We start from the raw sequence: 21,998 nt of genomic DNA, 5'->3' as shown, positions 1-21,998 counted from the left end.
TCGACAAATACTTTCACACTCCACGTGCCACAGACTCGTCCGAACCTTCAGAGGCTAATCACAGTTGGCACAGAAATAACATGAATTAGTGTTTCGTAATTGCACGTCTTATCCTTGTAAACAAAACTTCCTATTTCCAGAGCAAATATCGAAAAGTAAACTTAGATCATACATAGATCTAGTTTTACGTGGTGTCTAACCATCTAAAAATAAATGTTCATCACATATATTTACGTTTCTTCTTAGTATCTGAATTTCATTGATATTTTCTCTAAGCAACCTATGGCGACCTTACTTCAGTCACGTACATTTTGAATAGAAAAGTATATGACCAAATAAATAATGTGTTCTACTTCAAGAAGAAAGTATATAAATACATTCGTTAAGGGTTGATATAATAGTTTTTGCAGTAAATATCTTCTTATGCTCAGTTCACCAATTCTTCATCAAATTCGCTTTATTTTACAGCTTTCACTTTACTTATAAAGATAGGTCAACAAGATAGACGTATTGTTTGTTTTTTGAATTTCGCGCAAATCTGCACGAGCACTATCTGCGCTAGCCTTCCCTAATTTAGTTGTATAAGACTAGAGGGAAGGAAGGCAGCTAGTCATCACCTCCCACTCTTGGGCTACATTTTTACCAAAGAAATAGTGGAATTGACTGTCGCATTACAATGTCCCCACGGCTGAAATGGCGAACATATTTGGTACGACGGAAATTCGAACCCGCGACCCTCAGATGTCGAGTCAAGCGCCTTAACCACCTGGCCACGCTGGGCGATAGAAAAGTGTTGTATACTGACAGGTGATACTCTTTATCAAAGAGTCACGATATATCATCTTCAATCACTGATACGACAAAAGTTTACTAAATGTCAGTTAGTGCGTAAACCAAGTTGCAAAATATATGAAGCAATGTGTCTGATATATACAAAGGCTGAACCTACTAGTCAATACAAATTTACAAATAAAGTAAGCTAATTACAAAGATCAAACCAAAAACTAACACAATAATGAACATAGCTCTATTATTCTTATGTTCTTACTTGTTAATAGTAGAATGTTCTGGTTGTTCAGTTAATTACCTTCGTAAAAACGTTCTTAGGACATCTGTTCTACTCCTGTTGTTCTGAATGGAATAATACAAAAAAATCCAGTTTTAAAAATAAATAAACAATTCATATTATATATTCTTACGAGATAGCTTAAACTTAACAATAGTTAACAGACGAGGGCGCTGCTGCAGATTTACATACCCAGTTACCACGGAAACGGTTTCCCATTTTGCAGTCACTCGTTGTACAAGACAGAAGAACATCTGATAAAGTACATGACATGTCGTATTGTTGTGTTATAGTTTGTGTATTAACAGTGATAACAGTAATTCTGTTGTGTCAAGGTAAGTTCCTGTTAATAAATAAATCTTAAAAATACCCAGTTTGAAATCCTTAAGATTTGTTTTCTGTTCTCAGCGTTCTGTATAATGCAATGTATGTATATATATATATATATATATATATAAATATATACGCAAATTAGGTATTTTAAATTAATACGTAAATATAAATGAAAGTTTAGTTGTTTTATGTAATTACAAACATTGGTGTAATTGTTTATCATTTTTATAAGTATGAAACATAATTCTTGATAGAAACGATTATATATCTGTTGTTGTTTTGAATTAAGCACAAAGCGACACAATGGGCTATCTGTGCTCTGCCTACCACGGGTATCGAAACCCGGATTGTAGCGTTGTAAGTCCGCAGACATACCGCTGAGCCACTGGGGGGGGTCGTTATGTATCTGTAACACGGTATTACTGTCAACATGTCTACCAAATGTGTCCAGTAATTTCAAATGCCTTATTGCGGTTATTAACGCTTCTAAATATTGAATATATTTTTGAAACAAGGGCATTACTATACATTTCAAGAATGATTTGGCCCAACGATAGCACAGCAACAAACTACCTGGGTCCAATATGACCAAGTGGTTAGTGCGCTTAACTCGTAATCCTAGGGTCACAGGTTCGAATCCCCGTCACATCAAACACGCTCGCCTTTTCAGCCGGGGGGCGCTATAATGTCACAGTAAATCCCACTATTCGGTGTTAAGAAATATCTTAAGATTTGGCGGTGGGTGGTGATGACTAGCTGCCTTCCCTTTAGTCTTACACTGCTAAATTAGGGACGGCTAGCGCAGATAGCCCTCCAGTAGCTTTGCGCGAAATTAAAAAAAAATCGAACCATTTGCAATGATAAGAGCAGTTTATTTATAATTCTCTTGAGACTGTTGCTACGTATCATATAGTAGAATCGGGCGTAATTTTAAAAATTCAACTCATGGAAACAAACGCGTCTTTATTAAGTCTAAACCCGTTGAATTAATCATGTGGATTTTCTAAGTTCACTGAACATCTATACTTGTTTGAAAATCTGGGAATAAAGTTAGATATAATTGTTACAAAAAGTGTTAACATTTCAAAATGGAGGCTGTAATATGTTATTAGTTTGGTACTAAATTGTTAGTTCTGGTTCAGGATGCTAAATAAATATGATTTCGTTGAAATTCTTTACAAAAACGTTAAAATTCTATTTTTATAAAACAAATGAACAGAACATTCTTTTCCAAACCGTTAAAACCATGTTTCTTTTCTAATATTTTAATAACATTTTTAATGGGCACCGTTGTGTCTAGATTTATGTGTGGAAATCTAATTCAAATTTTAGGCACATTTTCACTTCCCGGAACAGAATAGTAATTAATTCATTAAACACGTTTTGTTTTTCTTTATGGTTATTTTAAAGTAAAACTCGGCTTGTCTGGTTTGTTTTGTTTTTTTTCATGAAATTATTTTCAGGCATGAATTTTTCCACGACCTAAGCTCTTTTGATACGACAATAAAGGCCTGGCATGGCCAAGCGCGTTAAAGCGTTCGACTCGTAATCCGAGGGTCGTGGTTCGAATCCCGGTCGCACCAAACATGCTCGCCCTTTCATCCGTGGGGGCGTTATAATGTTACGGGTAATCCCACTATTCGTTGGTAAAAGAATAGCCCAAGAGTTGGCGGTGAGTGGTGATGACTAACTGCCTTCCCTCTAGTCTTACACTGTTAAATTAGGGACGGCTAGCGCAAATAGCCCTCGAGTAGCTTTGCGCGAAATTCAAAACAAACAAACAAATACGACAATAAAGTCCCTCACCAAACTGTAGAAACCCCTGATGGCTCGATAGAAAACTTTAGTGCATATAACGCTACAAATCGGGTTTCCGTATTCGCTATGAGCAGAACACAGATAGGCCACTATGTAGCTTTATATTAATCAACAACTAAACAAATTATGATTGAAACAGAAAACTACAAAGCAGTTTTTGTCATATATTTTTAACTTAAAAACTGTTATTAATATCATGAATATATACACCTATAAGACACGATGTAAGCTGCTGTTGTTTTGAATTAAGCACAAAGCTACACAATGGGCTATCTGTGCTCTGCCCACCACGGGTATCAAAACCTGGTTTTGAGCGTTGTAAGTCCACAGATATACCGCTGAGCAACTGGGGGGCCGATATCAGCTGAATAAAGTTCTAAATACCAAAACATTTAAACTCGAGAAGATTTGTTTGTTTTTCTTATAGCAAAGCAACACCGGCTATTTGCTCAGCCCACGGAGGGGGAATCGAACCCCTCATTTTAGCGTTATAAATCCGGAGACATACCGCTGTACTAGCGTGGGACAACTCAAGACGCAAAAAAAAAAAAAAAAAAGTAGACAGTTTATATGTGGTGGTTTTTGAGTTTATGATCAGTCTACAAATAAAGAAACAGAACAAAATGCATTTTTAATGTTAAAAGGTAAATATTCAGAAATACTAGTATAACTGTATTAAATAGGTAAAACCGAGGGTTAACTTGGGTTGGTAAACTTTAATGACTGAAAAGCAAATTCATACTTATTAAAAACTTTATATATAAAACGGTGTATCAAATAGTTTATTACTTTATAAACACCTGTTAATGTGCTGTTTATATATAAACACATTTTTATCATGTGACTACACTTTTACAGAATGTCCATCAGTACTTTATTTTTATATATTTCTCTTTTCTAATTTGGTTTCTTCAAAGTTAAACGAATTATTTAATGATATAAATACACTTCTATAAAATGTTCATTATTATTATATCTATAATAATAGATTTAATCTAATTTTATAATTACGTGTTTATATTAGTCCATCAATACGTTACCTGTACAGATATTTTTACATTCAATGACTGCTATTATTTGAACGTTCCATTTCGTTGTGTAATTATAATTTTATTACAACGTTCGTCATTAGTTTGTCTGTGTAAGTTACTCATTCGAACATACGTTCTTTTTTCTTTTACTTTTTACAATAAGGTTTGTCAAACGCCTGTGTCAGAATTTCTTTATTTTAAACGTACTGTCCCCCAGTGGAATAGCGGGTATGTCTGTGAACTCATACCACTAGAAACCGGGTTTCGAGTATGTGTTTTCTTACAGCAAAGCCATATCTGGCTATCTGCTGAGTCCATCGAGAGGAATCGAACCCCTGATTTTAGCATTGTAAATCCACAGACTTACTGCGGTACCAGCGGGAGACCCGGGTTTCGATACCCATGGGGGCATAGCTCGTTTTGTAGCTTTGTGCTTAATTCCAATCAATTAAACATATTATTTAAACAAATACTTCTTGCCCATTCATTTTCTATTTTTCAAACCTCAAACAGAAATATCAGGTTACATTTAGTAAAGAAAGTGGCCCGGCATGGCCAGGTGGGTTATGGCATTCCACTCGTAATCCGAGAGTCTTGGGTTCGAATCCCCATCTCACAAAACATGATCACCCTTTCAGCCCACTATTCGTTGGTAAAAGAGTAGCCCAAGAGTTGGCGGTGGGTGGTCATGACTAGCTGCCTTCCCTCTAGTCTTATACTGCTAAATTAGGGACGGTTAGCGCAGATAGCCTTCGCGTAGCTATGCACGAAATTAAAAAAAAAGTAAAGAAAATCTAATAAAACTAAAAACTTTGTCTTGTTTATTGAAGAATAACTCTAACATTGGTTGTTTTATAATTAATTGCATAGAAGTAATTAGCTAGAAATTTATATAGTTCGTCCGTGTATTATTTTTGTATACAAGAGTTATTTGGAGTTAGCTAATTTTTTATCAGTTTCAATGTTTGGTCATTGAAGATTTTTATGGCAGAACACGAGATACAACTTAATCTTAAACCAAACTAAGTATTGTTGTAAACTGAGAAAGAAGGGAGGGTGCGCTATTGTGGAGCCAGAAAAATATGAAAACGATAAAAAAATGTTTAGGTATGTTAACATGTTGTCTTTATATGAAAAGATATGATTGGTGGATAATAAAATTCAGGAATATTTTAAACTTCGTAATAACCATAAAGATCAGCTGAAAAAGTGAGGGATCGTATATTTAGTGAACTTATGAACTTTAATAATAAGAACAGACAGCACAGCCTTATGCACTTGCGACCTGAAATGCTTGGTATTTTTCAATTACAAGTTCTACTTATCTTTACTCAGAAAAAAATTAAATTAAAAAGGTTCTACGCGAGGGGTCTCCCATGTATTTGTGTCACATGATCTAATGAAGTTCACCAGACTGCATGGATACGATCCGTTCCATGCCAAACTAGCTTACTATTACTTCCTTTGATACGTGTATCGAAAACGTGACGAGCACTTGGGAACTCTTTATATGGAGTTAATGAAGGCTATTTAGTGTCTACATAGTGGAAAGTTTCATTTTCTATTTTGTTTATTGTCTTTAAAAGACCCCTTTGTGCAATCCAAACTTAATCTTTGATTGAATAAATAACACAAACCATATACTTTAACAATACGAGAAATAGGTCTGTCAGTGAAAGACCATGCAATGGTAACATAATAAATGAATTCCCTAGTAGAGAAACGGATATCTTTATAGTTTGATTTAACGGGCTGAGAAACATAAAGTATCAGTTATGCGCCTTTAAAAGGTAATTAAAATATGAGTAGAAATATTACTTAGCATCTAACCCTTATTGGATAATTACAAATTGATAGGAGGAAATTGGACTTTACAACCTTTATGAAATAAGAGGAAGAAAACTGTGGTTTATAATAAGATTCATTAATAATAGAACATGAAGCCCATTGACATAAAATTATCTCAGTTGTAGTTTTAAAAAAACGTGATTGAATACTGCATTACTTTTAAAGGGCCATAAATATCAATTCTACTCTCCGAAGATAGTCTACATTTCACACGTTACCATGCGACAATTGAAAAACACCTGAAAAAATTGAAATTTATTTATTTTACAATTGTTTTATATAACTTAGAGAGTGACAGATTTGCAATCATGTATATGTTTTAATATTGATGTATGTTCATGTGAAGTTTGTATTTAGACATTGATGTATCGTCTGTATTGTTGTTAAAGTTGTATTTTCTGGGATCTCGTCTAACGCTTATAAAAGGTAACTAACGCAAGAGGCAGTATATATTGTTGGTTTGCTACATTTAGTATACTATAAGCCTTGAAATAAACATTGTTCATTCAGAACTTCATATATTCGACCAGGAACATTTACAGATTTCGAACATTACGAACCATTTAACTTCACAAGGTTTACGAAGGAAAGTAATATTTTTTTATCATAATATTACATAACTTCATCGATGGAAAACTGAGCGTGTGATCAGCGAAGAAAAAACAGTAAAAGGTAGATAGCTTCATGTTAAGCGAATTATATCTATATCACTGGTCTTGAACCCTCTGTAAGACATTATAGAAGTTCCAGACCACAAAGAAAACTCGATATTTTTAATAAGTTTGTAAAACTTTTGTATATAAATCATTGTTTGTAATAATCATTATTGTAACTTGTGTTATTGTTTCTGTATTAATGTATATTTGTATCAAAAAACAAAACTGTGTGTGTCAGTCTTGCTGGCAAATATCAAAAATTGGATACATATCGACATATATTTAAATTCTAAATGTAAATTATCATTAACTTACTTTCAGGCCATTCAAAATTATTACGCTGCATAATAAAATGAGAGCTCGTATTCGACCTATGAATCAGAGACAAAATTCATACTAAAGTAGCACTTAACTAATAATTCAGTTTATATTCATCTCTTTCAACAAAATTATTTCATGCCTGACTATCGAGTTTTTGTTTTTTTCCTCATCAAGAGAATATTCGACATATCTTAAGCAGATATCGATATGTGGGCCTAGTCTGGCCAGGTGGTCAGTGCGCTCGACTCGTAATGTGAGGGTCGCGGGTCCGAATCCCCGCCAGACCAAACATGCTCACTCTTTTGGCCGTTGGGCCATTACAATATAATGATCATTCCCACTGTTTGTTGGTAACAGAGTAACCCAAGAGTTGGTGGTGGGTAGAGTTGACAAGCTGCCTACTCTCTGGTCTTTCACTGCCAACTTAGGGACAACTAGCGTACGTAGTCCAAGAGTAACTTTGCGTCAAGTTCAAAACAAACAAATTATTTTGCTGTTTGCAATGATTTTAGAATTTCCAACCTGACTGACACGTTGTACACTAGTGAGCTGAACGATAAGAACAGAGACCTATTTGTCTCAGGAACAGTCATCATCACTTCATTCGAACATCTTATCAGAGATTGGGCTGCTAGTTAACCGTACCCGCCACTGCAAGAGCATGTCCGAATCTTTGAACCAAATAACGTGGCGTTTGACTCGTAATCCGAGGGTCGCGGGATTGAATTCCAGTCGCGCCAAACATGCCCGCCCTTTCAGCCTTGGGGGTGTTATAATGTGACAGTCAATCCCACTATTCGTTGGTAAAATAGTAGCCCAAGAGTCGGCAGTGGGTGTTGATAACTAGCTGTCTTTCCTCTAGTCTTACACTGCTAAATTAGGGACGGCAAGCGCAGATAGCCCTCGAGTAGCTTTGCGCGAAATTCAAAACAAACAAACAAACAAACAAACCAAATAACGCCATTAAATTCCGAACGCTGTACCCTTTGATACACAACCCGACACATTAATTACTAGCCCTTTACTATTGCTGTTCACATTTTGATGTCGATAGTTTCTAATTATTACAGTTAATGCGACTATATATTGTTAAAACCTGCTAACATGTATGAGCAAAAAATGTAGGACACAAAGCTGGAGATACGTACAAAATGGGCTGCCTGTGCTCTGTCCACCGCGGGTATCGAAACCCAATTTCTAACATTATCTCTACACTTATTACTCTATCTTTTTATGACCCTTAGTTGCAGGTTTTTGAAATTCCCAATTTTATATTTATCTTGTTTGCTGGCTTTTTATATTCAATTATAGATAGAAAATGACTTGGTATGCTAGCTAACTTCATACATTGTAACTATAAAAACCTTACCTTGTTAATACTGTTCATAATGATTTACTATAGCAACGACCAGTTGATCGCATGACTTTGAGGTGTAAAATATTAGGTCTTATCTGGGGATTATCTTGGAAATTTATTGGAGAATATAGTTTCTGTGTATAATACAACCGCCACTAAACACGTTCAGTGAAAAGAAAATCAACAAAAACGGTATTTTCAAATGTAAAATGCATGTATAAAACTTTGCTTAAATAAACAATCGTGTCTTTTAAAGTAATTATTCTACAAATGTGTGTGATAAAATTTAATAGGCACCGACTCTAGACTGTACAAAGCATTGATAATGTACATAAAGTTGTTTAATGCTCATTTATGATTGGCTGGTAATCCCTGTTTTACTCTTTACTTAAGTTTTTAAGAACCACCAGACGTTTGTAGTAAAGCTGCCATTAAGGGGCAATAACATTGTTTAGATTATAATTGCGATGTTTTTTTATCTTATGTAAAATATAAAAGAAACAAAGGGACTTTTCAATACAACTACGACCTTCACAGTACATTAATTATTATTTAACGACAGGTTTTGGTGCAATATACCAAGCTGTTTTTGTTGTAATCAGACAAGATAATAATAACAATTACGAAAGGCCCATTTCGAATGGATTCTCTTTTCATTGTAAGTTTAATATGCGCACTTTCATGTGCATTTGTATTTGTATACAGCCTCATAAATCAATAGTAAAGGTTCCAAAGTATAGTTTGAAAGCAATCTTTATTGTTTTAGGTGATTTTGACCCGAACGTTTTATTATGCGATCTCTATTATGAACCACTATCGTTACACATGACAGTATATGCTTCCTTAAGTGTAACGTAAACAATGACTTTTTACGGTCCATGCAAAATACGTAAAATATGTTAGATTCGACATGAGCTTATGTGGTATTTGTATCCCTTAGAAACTCTGTATTACTTCTCAACAAAAAACTTAAAACACCGATTTCACGAAATAATCATCGACTTAGAAGAACAAATATAACCATGAAATAAGTAAAACTAATAACTCTCGTGCAAAACCGAATTATGGTCTTACTATCTTCTCGTTCTGAATTACAGATATCTTTAAAGGACAACTGAAACTTAGAGTAATCCACAAGTATTTCAACATTTCTACAATTACGAAGTATTTATTCGCTATTTGTTATGCAAAGTAATATAAGAGAAATATTACATTAAGAGCTTGGAGCCGTTTCGCTTAACTAGGATTCGCCATCTATAGAGCAAAAATAACTCGTAAAATAAAAGAAGTTAACGTTTTCTTGCATCACATATCATGCTAACTACAATTTGACTCATCCGTTTGAAACAAGGTTGGACAATACAGTTCTTTGTTTCTCTAGTAAAGCCAGTGAAACCGCTGACTAGCTCACGTGGTTCCATGCACATATTTTTCGGCAGAGTTCTTTATCTGTTTCTAGAAGCTTGCAATATTTGCTGTATTGTTTTTTTTATGGATACATTGCGTGACTTAGCTTAGAATTTATCTATTTTATGACGTCATGAATATGTCGAGGTTCCTATGTATATATACAAAGAGAGAGATACCATGACATATATGAGTATATATATATATTTATTCACATGTGCATTTGGAATGTAAATTTTTAATAATTAGCTACTAAATAAAACAAGCACCTGCGGTTTTCGTAGTCTGGTTGTTGTATTTAACAGTAAGGAAGCGAGATTCATTTACATGTAATCATATTTATGTATTCGTTTCTTCACTCACTTTGCTCTATCGTAACACAAACAACAAAAATATGAATATTTCTTTCAGTGCATATGTATCTGCACTTTGTTTCGCTTTACTTTTTGATCTTTTTCCTTGTGCTCTTTGTATGGAGACTGTGTGCATTTGCTCTTCTTAATATTTGCTCATATGCAGCTTATGTGGTTTCCAAATTCCCTATGAAATAAATTTCTTTGATACACTTTTATATTGAAGAATATATCATCATCATTCACTGGTAGAGTGAATCGTATATAAAGTCTGTTGGAGTCTGAGCACATTTGGTTAAGTGTTTTGGATTTGTTTTGGAATTTCGCACAAAGCTACTCGAGGGCTATCTGCGCTATCCGTCCCTAATTTAGCAGTGTAAGACTAGAGGGAAGGCAGCTAGTCATCACCACCCACCGCCAACTCTTAGGCTACTCTTTTACCAACAAATAGTGGGATTGACCGCACATTATAACGCACCCACGGCTGGGAGGGCGAGCATGTTTGGCGCGACTGGGATTCGATCCCGCGACCCTTAGATTACGAAGCGCACGCCTTAACGCGCTAGGTGATGCCAGGCCCCATTTGGTTAAGACAAGAGGTAAAAGGCTTTCAAGAAATTTAATCAGTAAGAGACTAAATCTACTTCTTTTTAACTATAATGCTTTCTTACGATAGAACAGAAAATTTATATATTTCATCTTAGAACATGAGAACATTAAATATAAACTTTCCAGCGTTCAGTGTCAAAGCATTATTTACAGATGCTAATTGCTATGAAACATTGCACTGTTGTGTTTTGTATAAAAAATCAAACACTTTACTTAGGTTGTGTTAAGTTTTATTCTTTCAATATTAAATATGTTTAGATGTATGTGGCGATGTAGAATATGAATAGATTTATAAAATAAGAAATTTCAAATATGAAGATAAACTTATACATAGGCGTTACAAATAAAAAATAAAGGTTGATTGCTGGAGGTAAATGTGTTCATCGAACAGTTTAGTTTTTATATGTTGGATAAGAGTAGATTTCCTTAGTTTTATGTGATAGATAGTGATAGAATTCCTTAGTTTATATATGTTGGATAGTAGTAGACTTCTGAAGTGTTATATGATAGATAGTGATAGAATTCCTTAGTTTTTATATGTTGGATAGTAGTAGACTTTCTTAATTTTATATGATAGATAGTGATAGAATTCCTTAGGTTTTATATGTTGGATAGCAGTAAATTTCCTTAGTTTTATATGATAGATAGTGAAAGAATTCCTTAGGTTTTATATGTTGGATAGTAGTAGACTTTCTTAGATTTATATCACAGATAATGATAGAAGTCCTTAGGTTTCATATGTTGGATAGCAGTAGACTTTCTTAATTTTATATGATAGATAGTGATAGAATTCCTTAGGTTTTATATGTTGGATAGTAGTAAATTTCCTTAGTTTTATATGATAGATAGTGAAAGAATTCCTTAGTTTTTATATGTTGGATAGCAGTAGACTTTCTTAGATTTATGTCATAGATAGTGATAGAATTCCGTAGGTTTCATATGTTGGATAACAGTAGACTTCCTTAGTTTTATGTGATAGATAGTGATAGAATTTTTTAGTTTTTATATGTTGGATAGTAGTAGACTTCCGAAGTGTTATATGATAGATAGTGATAGAATTCCTTAGGTTTTATATGTCGGATAGTAATAGACTTTCTTAGTTTAATATGATAGATAGTGATAGAATTCCTTAGTTTTTATATGTTGGATAGTAGTAGACTTTCTTAATTTTATATGATAGATAGTGATATAATTCCTTAGGTTTTACATGTTGGAAAGTAGTAGACTTTCTTAGTTTTATATGATAGATAGTGATAGAATTCCTTAGTTTTTATATGTTGGATAGTAGTAGACTCTGAATGTGTCAACAATTTGACTAGTTAGCAAATAACTTGGCGACAACTGAATTTGTGAACAATATTATCACTTGCCGACAGACATGTTGACATACCAATATTTCCAATATACCTGTAGTATTAACGATAGTAGACTAGGCGAGTGATTATGATTATCAAAGTAAAATAATTAAATCAACATATTGGACAAACTGTAGTTGTTGTTGTTTTTACTGTATAAGGCATTACGTCACTTTTAGTTTTTGCTATGACATCTTTAATACATTAAATTTCTATTTTTATTATATTCTTTTCTTATTCGATTCATTTTCGAAGTATAAATGCAGAAACGGGCTCGGCATGGCCAAGCGCGTTAAGGCGCTCGACTCGTAATCCAAGGGTCGCGGGTTCAAATCACGGTCGCACCAAACATGTTCGCCTTTTCAGCCGTGGCGGCGTTATAATGTGACGGTCAATCCCACTATTCGTTGGTAAAAGAGTAGCCCGAGAGTTGGTGGTGGGTGGTGATGACTAGCTGCCCTTCCTCTAGTCTTACACTGCTAAATTAGGGACGGCTGGCGCAGATAGCCCTCAAGTAGATTTGCACGAAATTAAAGACAAAACAACAAACAATTCAGAAACTTTATTTGTCTGTATGAAATCTTTGTATTTATTTATTCAAAATGCAACAAATTTCTCCTATACGTTGTAAACCTGATTCATCCACATTTCAACACGCATTATTCCCCTAATTACACGTAAATTTATTAAGAAATCCATCTCATGACATAATTGTCGAAAGTCTGTTGTCAACAAGTTCATATTTCGACTAGTTGTATTTCGACAACTTGTTCAGTCGACGGCTTATCTTTGGAGATAATTTCCTGTCACCTAAATGTCGCCGAACTTCAAGAGGACTTAGTTAATAAGTAGATTTTATGTACAATATTTCAGTATGAGTTTGTGAAGTCTTTCGAAGTTTTTACATAAAATAAGACATAATATATTTAAAGTTAAATAATCGTTCCTAATAGTGTATTTTTCATTCTGGTTGATATTATAAATTTGTGTACATAAAACTCTTTTCAAACCACATTACTCCATAACTGTAAACTGAAACAGTTATTTCATTTATCTGTGCGTGTTTGAAGTCGTGATGTTTTCATGTGCTTAACTTATGACGAAATACACTACTTTCACTGCAACTTTATATTCATTGTTTCAATGAAATAAAGTTGTCTGTGAAAGCTGTTTCAAATGTAAGCTAATGAAAACGGCTTTGTACTACAGCAAAACCTGTCTAAGGCGAAAACGCACGGGACCGAGTAAACTTTCCGGCTTAGACAGTGAACATGCATTTCCTTAATTATATATCATTTTTGAGCGGAACTTTATACTTGCTTGACTCAAAGGAAGTAAGATTTTTGTGAATAAAGTTATTATACTAATTATGTTATATTTATTTGAATAAGAACAAAAATAGACACTCAAAATATACATAAGTACACATAATCTTAATCAAATTTATTTGAAGAAAGTGTCCAATTCCAAATGTTTCGTTTTTTTTTAATGGACTTTCTCGTGCGTTTTAAAGAGAACGTCAATTCTATGGCCTTTTCATGAAGTTCATTTTCCACCTTTATGTTTACATACAATTGATAGTGTTAATATAACTTAACACTTGAGATGAATTTCTATTTCCTCACTATCTTTTCCATTTTGTTCATCTTCTGAATCTCTCACACTGTTACCATCTTGAGATTCTATTTCAGATTTTAAATGCATTTTATAAGTTTCTATTAAAACATTCTTGTCAACGTTCACAGAGTCATATACATCAATCTTCTCAACCAGAGTTTGGATTTCACTAGAATTGTCATAACAAACTCCACAATCTCCACCATTATCAAGAATAAATCCACAGTTTCTAAAGCACTTTATTACTCATTCATCTCTTACACATTTGATTGAATGACTTAAAAATGTAATTACACCTAACACGTCAATTTTCATGGTCATTTCAGATGCTTTCTTACAGTCGTCCATGTTTGTAATAATATGCTGAAGCATCAGTTTTCTGTATTTCAATTTTATACACTGTATAATTTCATTATCTGGTGGCTGTAGAACTGATGTTGTACATGGAGGTAGAAAGACTAAACGAACATTTAAAAGTTAAACGTTTGGGTGACAAGTTACATTATCTGAGAAAAGTAGAATATTCCTATTTTCTTGTTCCATTCTTTTGTTTAATGTGTTCAAAAATTCCTCAAATACAACACTTATCATCCACACTTTGTTATTCACTTTCCATTCCACAGGAAGTTGATTCTTCCTTAAATTTTTGAAACAGCGCGGATTTTCACTTTTCCTCTTACCCACGGTTTCTCTTGTTTGTCCATCAGCAAATGCGACCAAAAGTACAGTCAATCATTCTTTCTAATAGCGACCTCTGAAATAAAGACGGCAGAAAAAAGAACAGAATATATTTAACCAATACTTACTGTAACAAAATGTCCGATAATTTATTAATATTTAAACAAATTATTAATTAAACAATAATTTATTAATCTTTAAAGAAGTTATTAATTAAACAATAAATTAATATTTAATGAGAAACCTTTTTTACGACTTATTCTGATTCTAATCCTACTTGTTGATAGACGAAGTAGGTGAAAGATAGTTTTCCATCCACGTTACGCAGGTTCCTCCATATAGAGGGCGTTTTATAAGAGAAAACATAAGATAATGTTACAGTGTTTTGATATTTCCGTTTTGTACAGGTTTCCGCCATGTGTAATTTCCGGCTTAGAGAGGTTTTATTTATTATATTAAAACAGACAGAGATAAGTAAAAGTTATCTACCACGATTGTTTTTGTTATTTGGAACTTCATAAAAAAACAACTATAGATGGCAAATTAATTACATAAGAGTTCAGTTTATATACCAGAAATGAGTTCAAATAATTTGTGTTAAGAATGTAATTGCATATGCACTAATTTAATACATTTCACTGAAGGGTATCAACATATATTAAATATCTCGCTCGTACGAATAGATCAATACATACAATAACAACGTATTCGATTGATCAAGCTGTTCTATAATGGAAGATTTCACAATGGGTGCTGGCATTTCAATTGTCTCTAGTGAGAAAAGACATTAACTGCACCAGGACCTATGTACAGCTGAAGTATGATTGTTTTCTTCCAACAGCATATTTGCATTTCAAGATATTATGTATTAGATATCCATTGTTAACGTAAGATGAACAAATAAATAATATCACGCATTAATTATTTTCGTATTTCAAAAGCTTCTCTCCCTTTTCAAATCTAATTAAATTTCCACTAACGCATTCTACCCTAATTAGACAAAACTCCTCAACTGAATATTGTTTGTTTGTTTCTGCTTTTCGCGCAAACTACACGAGGGCTGTCTGCCATAGCCTTCTCCAATTTGGCATTGTAAGACTAGAGGGAAGGCAGCTAGTCATCATCACCCATCGCCAACTCTTGGGTTACTCTTTTATCAACGAAGAGTGGAATTGATCGTCAAATTGTAATGCCCCCACAGCGGAAAGGGCGAGCATGTGTGGTGTGACAGGTTCAATTGAGTTTAAAGATATCGTTAGAACCTGGAGTTGGATACTGTTGCTGTTGCTTTGTTTTGAATTAATAGTTGTTGCCATACGGTGTCCGTCTCCTCTGTTTTAAATTAAACTCGCGAAATCTTCGTTTTTCCTTATAAATAAAATTTTTGACACATCTTATGCACATATCGATATTTTTGTGAAACATGTAACATCTGGCAGCATATTTTTTCTTGACAAGGCTTCCTGGCGTGTCATGAATATTTACACAGAAATGTGTACTTGTTATTCGTGTATACATAATACGGTGCAAACAGCTATCATATAGAAAAGTATCTTAGTTTGATGGTTTCATTGATACTTATTTCTTTTATCATAACAGTTATGTTCGTAACGATATTATATAGCTTTAAATAATTCAGCTCTACTAAATACCGAGGAATTGTATTGTATGATTAACTCAGCCAATGTTTGGGACTGTGATAGAACTCTTTATTTCGAAGCTTTAAGGTGTGGATGTGTTAAAAGAGTGACAGCTAGTCTATTAACGTGGAGATATGAAGTTAGGGGACTGTTAACTAGTTGTCTTTCCTCTGGTTATAGGAGTAACAGTCAGCCTATTAGCGTGTATACAGGGAGTTAGGGGACTGTTAACTAGTTGTCTTTCCTCTGGTTATAGGAGTAACAGTCAGCCTATTAGCGTGTATACAGGGAGTTAGGGGACTGTTAACTAGTTGCCTGTTCTCTGGTTATAAGAGTAACAGTCAGTCTATATGGTTCAGTTGTTGCCTTTGTTCTTATCAAGATTTTAAGTTTCACACCGTGGTAGAAACACTTGGTAGTTTTGCCCTAAATACAAGATACATATACAACAAACGTTAAAAGGTTTATCAAATTTATTTTATAAGCAAGCATTTTTAGCGAGCTACAGTTTGAAAAGGTGTGATTTTGCATCGCCAAATTTATATCATTACAGCTGAAGTTATTTTTATTGTGTTACAAAACACTATTATTGTCAATGATCTAAACTGACTTATCCACAAACGACGAGTCAAAGTTTTGTAGGAAATAAATCAGCGCCCCCACCTTTCCTTCAAGGAGATTTATTCACCAAACTTACCCCTTCATCTTATAAGAAAATCAAACATGCATTGATAAAATTAAAATATTATTTACATACACTCTCACAAAATAGTAAGAACAGTGTAAAATTACTGATAACATGAATGCGATACACACACACACAAAATAAAAATGACAACTGGCTTTTATATGTATTAGATATTAATCAGATAGTAAATAGCATTTTTGTTTGTTTTGAATATCGCGCAAAGTTACACGAGGGCTATCTGCGCTAGTCGTCCCTAATTTAGCCGTGCAGGACTAGAGGGAAAGCAGCTAGTCATCACCACCCACCGCCAACACTCGGGCTACTCTTTTACAAACGAATAGTGGAATTGACAGTGAAATTATAACGCCCCCACAGCTGAAATGGCGAACATGTTTGGTGTGACAGGGATTCTAACCCGCGACCCTCAGATTACGAGTCGATCACCATAACCACCTGGCCATGCCGGGCCTGGGAAATAGTAATACCCAATCATTGTTCGTGCCTTTTATATGAATTTATGGCAAACGTACAAACTCTTACATATTTATTTAATTTTTAGCCTATTCTTAACAGTATGGTAATATTATAAATATGTCGATAAGTCACACGTACCACAATGTATCTTTTATTACGTCATATAACTTTAAAACGTACCACAATGTATCTTTTGTTACGTCATATAACTTTAAAACGTACCACAATGTATCTTTTATTACGTCATAAAACTTTAAAACGTACCACAATGTATCTGTTATTACGTCATATAACTTTAAAACGTACCACAATGTATCTTTTATTACGTCATATAACTTTAAAAATAAGTTTAAGACGCTGAGAAAATATAAAGTATCTGAAACCAGCAGGCCTAATGTTTATGACAAATATTTTATCAAACAGTTAAGCCTTAAAATTAATTTCAAGTAACGTTATCTGTTAAGATCAGTGTCAATACTTACGGGAGAGATAAAGAAAAAAAAATGTTTTATCCCAAAATTATAATAATAAAACTGAAAAAGTTCACGACAACCTAATAAGAAACATACACATTGTCACTAACCTCTAGCTTAGAAGTTCAACAACTTATAAGATGTCTACGACAACCTAAGTACATACATAAAATACAATGTAAAATTATCCAAAAAACTAATTCAAACCTCAAACCATCTATTGCGGACGTTCGAAATATTACCTACGTACTTACGACAATACTATCACGTCATAGGTGTTTTTGCTACGCGTCACATACGAACGGAGCGTTACCAACGGACAACTAATCTTTATTTATATCGGTTATTCTTATGCATTTGATTTCTCTGTATCTCAGAACGGTTAGTATGGGTATTAACACTATTACTGATAAAGTAGAGAACAACGTTTCGACCTTCTTAGGTCATCTTCAGATTAAGAAAGAGAGAGATTGAAAGTGACCGTTGACGTCCGAGAGTATAAAGGAGCACGGGATTGTAGGGGGCGTTGCAGGTGGATGTTAGGTTATTAATTGGTATTGGTATAAAGATGTTCTTTTATATTGGTTTAATTTTGGGTTTAGTTGTTGTATAAGTAAGACTTCTTTCATTTTGCGTTTGTTTATATTTGTTTCTCTTCTTAATATCTGGGTGTTTTTTATGGTTATGTTGTGTTTATTTGATTTGCAGTGTTCAAAAACGTGTGAAGGTGTTTTTGTATTCTTTTAATCTGGTTTCCATTTTTCTGATTGTTTCTCCAATATAGAAGTCGTGGCAGCTGTTACATTGTATTTTATAACTTATGTTGTTCAATGTGATTTTTACATAGTATGGACTTTAGTTTTGTACCTGGTTTTTGAATAAATTTGGTGGTTACCGGAATGTGTTTTTTACACGTTTGTTTTTCTAAATAATGGTTATTTTTTCATTTATGTCGAGAACATATGGTATGCAACAGTATAAAGTTTTTTCTTGGGATTTATTGTTGTTTGTTTGTTGCTGTTCCAGGTGTGTGTGTATAATTTTTTCCATGGTTTTTTGAGGAAATTTGTTGATGTTGATAAAGTGTTGTTTTATTTTGTTGATTTCATCATTAATGTTATCAGATGAACATAGTTTTGTGACTGTGTTTATTTGGTATCTTAATATGTTAAGTTTTTGTTTTGTTTTATTTTTATTTCTATGTTATTGTTTATATGTTTGTTTTCGGATGTTTCCAAAAAATCTGGTCAGTGGTTGTCAGTACAAGCCGTCGCTAATTATGAGCTGACAGTGGCTGAATCTTGCTTTTCTCTTGTTTCATCAGACAGAGATTTGATGGCCAGTCTGGCAACGCATCCATTGCCTCAAAGTACGGAGCGTGATTATCTCTTCTGGTAACAGAACGAAAACGCTGGACCAACAAACCTATAGTTTTACCTCACAGTAACTACTGCTCATGCACGGAACTTAACTGATTAACACTTAAAGCAAATAAAAGACGAGTTTATGAACGTAAAAAACAAACAAAGTTTCATTTGTCACGACCAGGTGGTTAGGGCACTCGTCTCGCAACCTGAGGGTCGCGAGTTCGAATCCCCGTCACACCAAACATGTTCGCCCTTTCAGTCATGTAGACGTTGCAATGTAACGGTCAGTTCTATTATTCGTTGGTAAAAGAGTAGCCCAATAGTTGGCTGTAACTGGTGATGACTAGCTGCTTTCCCTTTAGTCTTACACTGCTAAATTAGGGACGGCTAGCGCAGACAGCCCTCATGTAGCTTTGCTCAAAATTCAAAATAAACCAAACCATAAAACATAAAGCAATAAACTGTGTATTTGTTTCTTGTTTCAAATTTACACTAAAGGTGATCTTAAGAAAAGAAAGAACTGACATAAGAAACTTTCCTTAGTGTGTTTTTTTAAGTTGAGATAAAAATATTTTAAACTTTGAACTGGTTATACTTGGTTCAGTCAATATTTTCTTATTGTTGAATATTTTTGGGAATAGGCTTATGGATAAACCCAAATTATGCTGATGAAACTAAACATAAAGAACGTTTAGTAAAATAAATAATTTAACTTCTTGCTCTTCAAGATCTTTATAAAGACACAACAAGACTTCCACTAAATAATATGCCACCGTAGTTTATAAAGTGTGCCAACGTATCATTTAAAGCATATATGAACATGATGTTGCTATGGAAACGTAAAATAGCGCGTAAACGATAAAGCTATGCCACCACTGGTGACCTCTAGTGGTGTATAAGATCCCGACTATTCGAGCGACTCTTGATAGAAATGCTTCCGTCTGTAACAAATAAAGCATACATATCAGAAATTGAAAAACTATTCAAAGAAAATGCAAAAAATACAACTTTAAAAATACATTATTTTTAACAATAGGAGTAAACTCAGGGAAGGTTGGCAGAGACATACTGCTTGGTTAGTAGAGAGAGACATACTGCTTAGTTAGTAGAGTCATACTGCATAGTTAGTAGAGACATACTGCTTAGTTAGTAGAGACATACTGCATAGTTAGTAGAGACATACTGCTTAGTTAGTAGAGAGAGACATACTGCTTAGTTAGTAGAGAGAGACATACTGCTTAGTTAGTACAGAGAGACATACTGCTTGGTAGTAGAGACATACTGCTTGGTTAGTATAGACATACTGCTTGGTTAGTAGAGACATACTGCTTAGTAGTAGAGAGAGACATACTGCTTAGTTAGTAGAGACATACTGCTTGGTTAGTGTAGCCATACTGCTTGGTTAGTAGAGACATACTGCTTGGTAGTAGAGACATACTGCTTGGTAGTAGAGACATACTGCTTGGTTAGTAGAGACATACTGCTTGGTTAGTGTAGCCATACTGCTTTGTTAGTGTAGCCATACTGCTTGGTAGTAGAGACATACTGCTTGGTAGTAGAGACATACTGCTTGGTTAGTAGAGATATACTGCTTGGTAGTAGAGACATACCGCCTGATTAGTGCAGCCATACTGCTTTGTTAGTGCAGACATACCGCCTGGTAGTAGAGACATACTGCTTGGTTAGTAGAGACATACTGCTTGGTTAGTAGAGACATACTGCTTGGCAGTAGAGACATACTGCTTGATTAGTAGAGACATACTGCTTGGTAGTAGAGACATACTGCTTGGTAGTAGAGACATACTGCTTGGTTAGTAGAGACATACTGCTTGGTTAGTGTAGCCATACTGCTTGATTAGTAGAGACATACTGCTTGGTAGTAGAGACATACTGCTTGGTAGTAGAGACATACTGCTTGGTTAGTAGAGACATACTGCTTGGTTAGTAGAGACATACTGCTTGGTAGTAGAGACATACTGCTTGGTAGTAGAGACATACTGCTTGGTTAGTAGAGACATACTGCTTGGTTAGTGTAGCCATACTGCTTGATTAGTAGAGACATACTGCTTAGTTAGTAGAGACATACTGCTTGGTTAGTATAGACATACTGCTTGGTTAGTAGAGATATACTGCTTAGTTAGTAGAGACATACTGCTTGGTTAGTAGAGACAAACTGCTTGGTAGTAGAGACATACTGCTTGGTAGTAGAGACAGACTGCTTGGTTAGTATAGACATACTGCTTGGTTAGTAGAGACATACTGCTTGGTTAGTAGAGACATACTGCTTGGTTAGTATAGACATACTGCTTGGTTAGTATAGACATACTGCTTGGTTAGTATAGACATACTGCTTGGTTAGTAGAGATATACTGCTTAGTTAGTAGAGACATACTGCTTGGTTAGTAGAGACATACTGCTTGGTTAGTAGAGACATACTGCTTGGTTAGTGCAGCCATACTGCTTGGTTAGTAGAGACATACCGCCTTAGTTAGTAGAGATATACTGCTTGGTTAGTAGAGATATACCGCTTGGTTAGTAGAGATATACTGCTTGGTTAGTGTAGCCATACCTGCTTAGTTAGTAGAGACATACCGCTTGGTTAGTAGAGACATACCGCCTGATTAGCAGAGACATACTGCTTGGTTAGTGTAGCCATACTGCTTGGTTAGTAGAGACATACTGCTTGGTTAGTAGAGACATACTGCTTGATAAGTAGAGACATACTGCTTGGTTAGTAGAGACATACTGCTTGGTTAGTAGAGACATACTGCTTGGTTAGCGCAGTTCATACTGCTTGGTTGGTGCAGCCATACCGCTTGGTTAGTAGAGACATACTGCTTTGTTAGTAGAGACATACTGCTTTGTTAGTGCAGCCATACTGCTTGGTCAGTAGAGACATACCGCTTG

At 34.5% G+C, this 21,998-nt stretch overlaps 1 protein-coding gene across 1 annotated transcript in view; it reads left to right on the top strand.

Annotated features, from left to right (window-relative positions):
- Nucleotides 1–1,300: 1,300 nt before the first annotated feature.
- LOC143231292 (uncharacterized) overlaps nucleotides 1,301–21,998 on the top strand; it is a 38,403-nt gene continuing 17,705 nt past the window's right edge. The window contains exon 1 of the mRNA XM_076465841.1: nucleotides 1,301–1,401. Within this exon, the coding sequence (XP_076321956.1) occupies nucleotides 1,338–1,401 (64 nt within the window). The 5' untranslated portion in view covers nucleotides 1,301–1,337. The remainder of the gene's footprint in view (nucleotides 1,402–21,998) is intronic.

Source organism: Tachypleus tridentatus, chromosome 11, assembly GCF_004210375.1.
Source record: "Tachypleus tridentatus isolate NWPU-2018 chromosome 11, ASM421037v1, whole genome shotgun sequence".
NCBI classification, from domain to species: domain Eukaryota; kingdom Metazoa; phylum Arthropoda; class Merostomata; order Xiphosura; family Limulidae; genus Tachypleus; species Tachypleus tridentatus.
The sequence above is the reverse complement of the archived record's forward strand: the minus strand, read 5'-3'. Positions and strand labels throughout refer to the sequence as shown.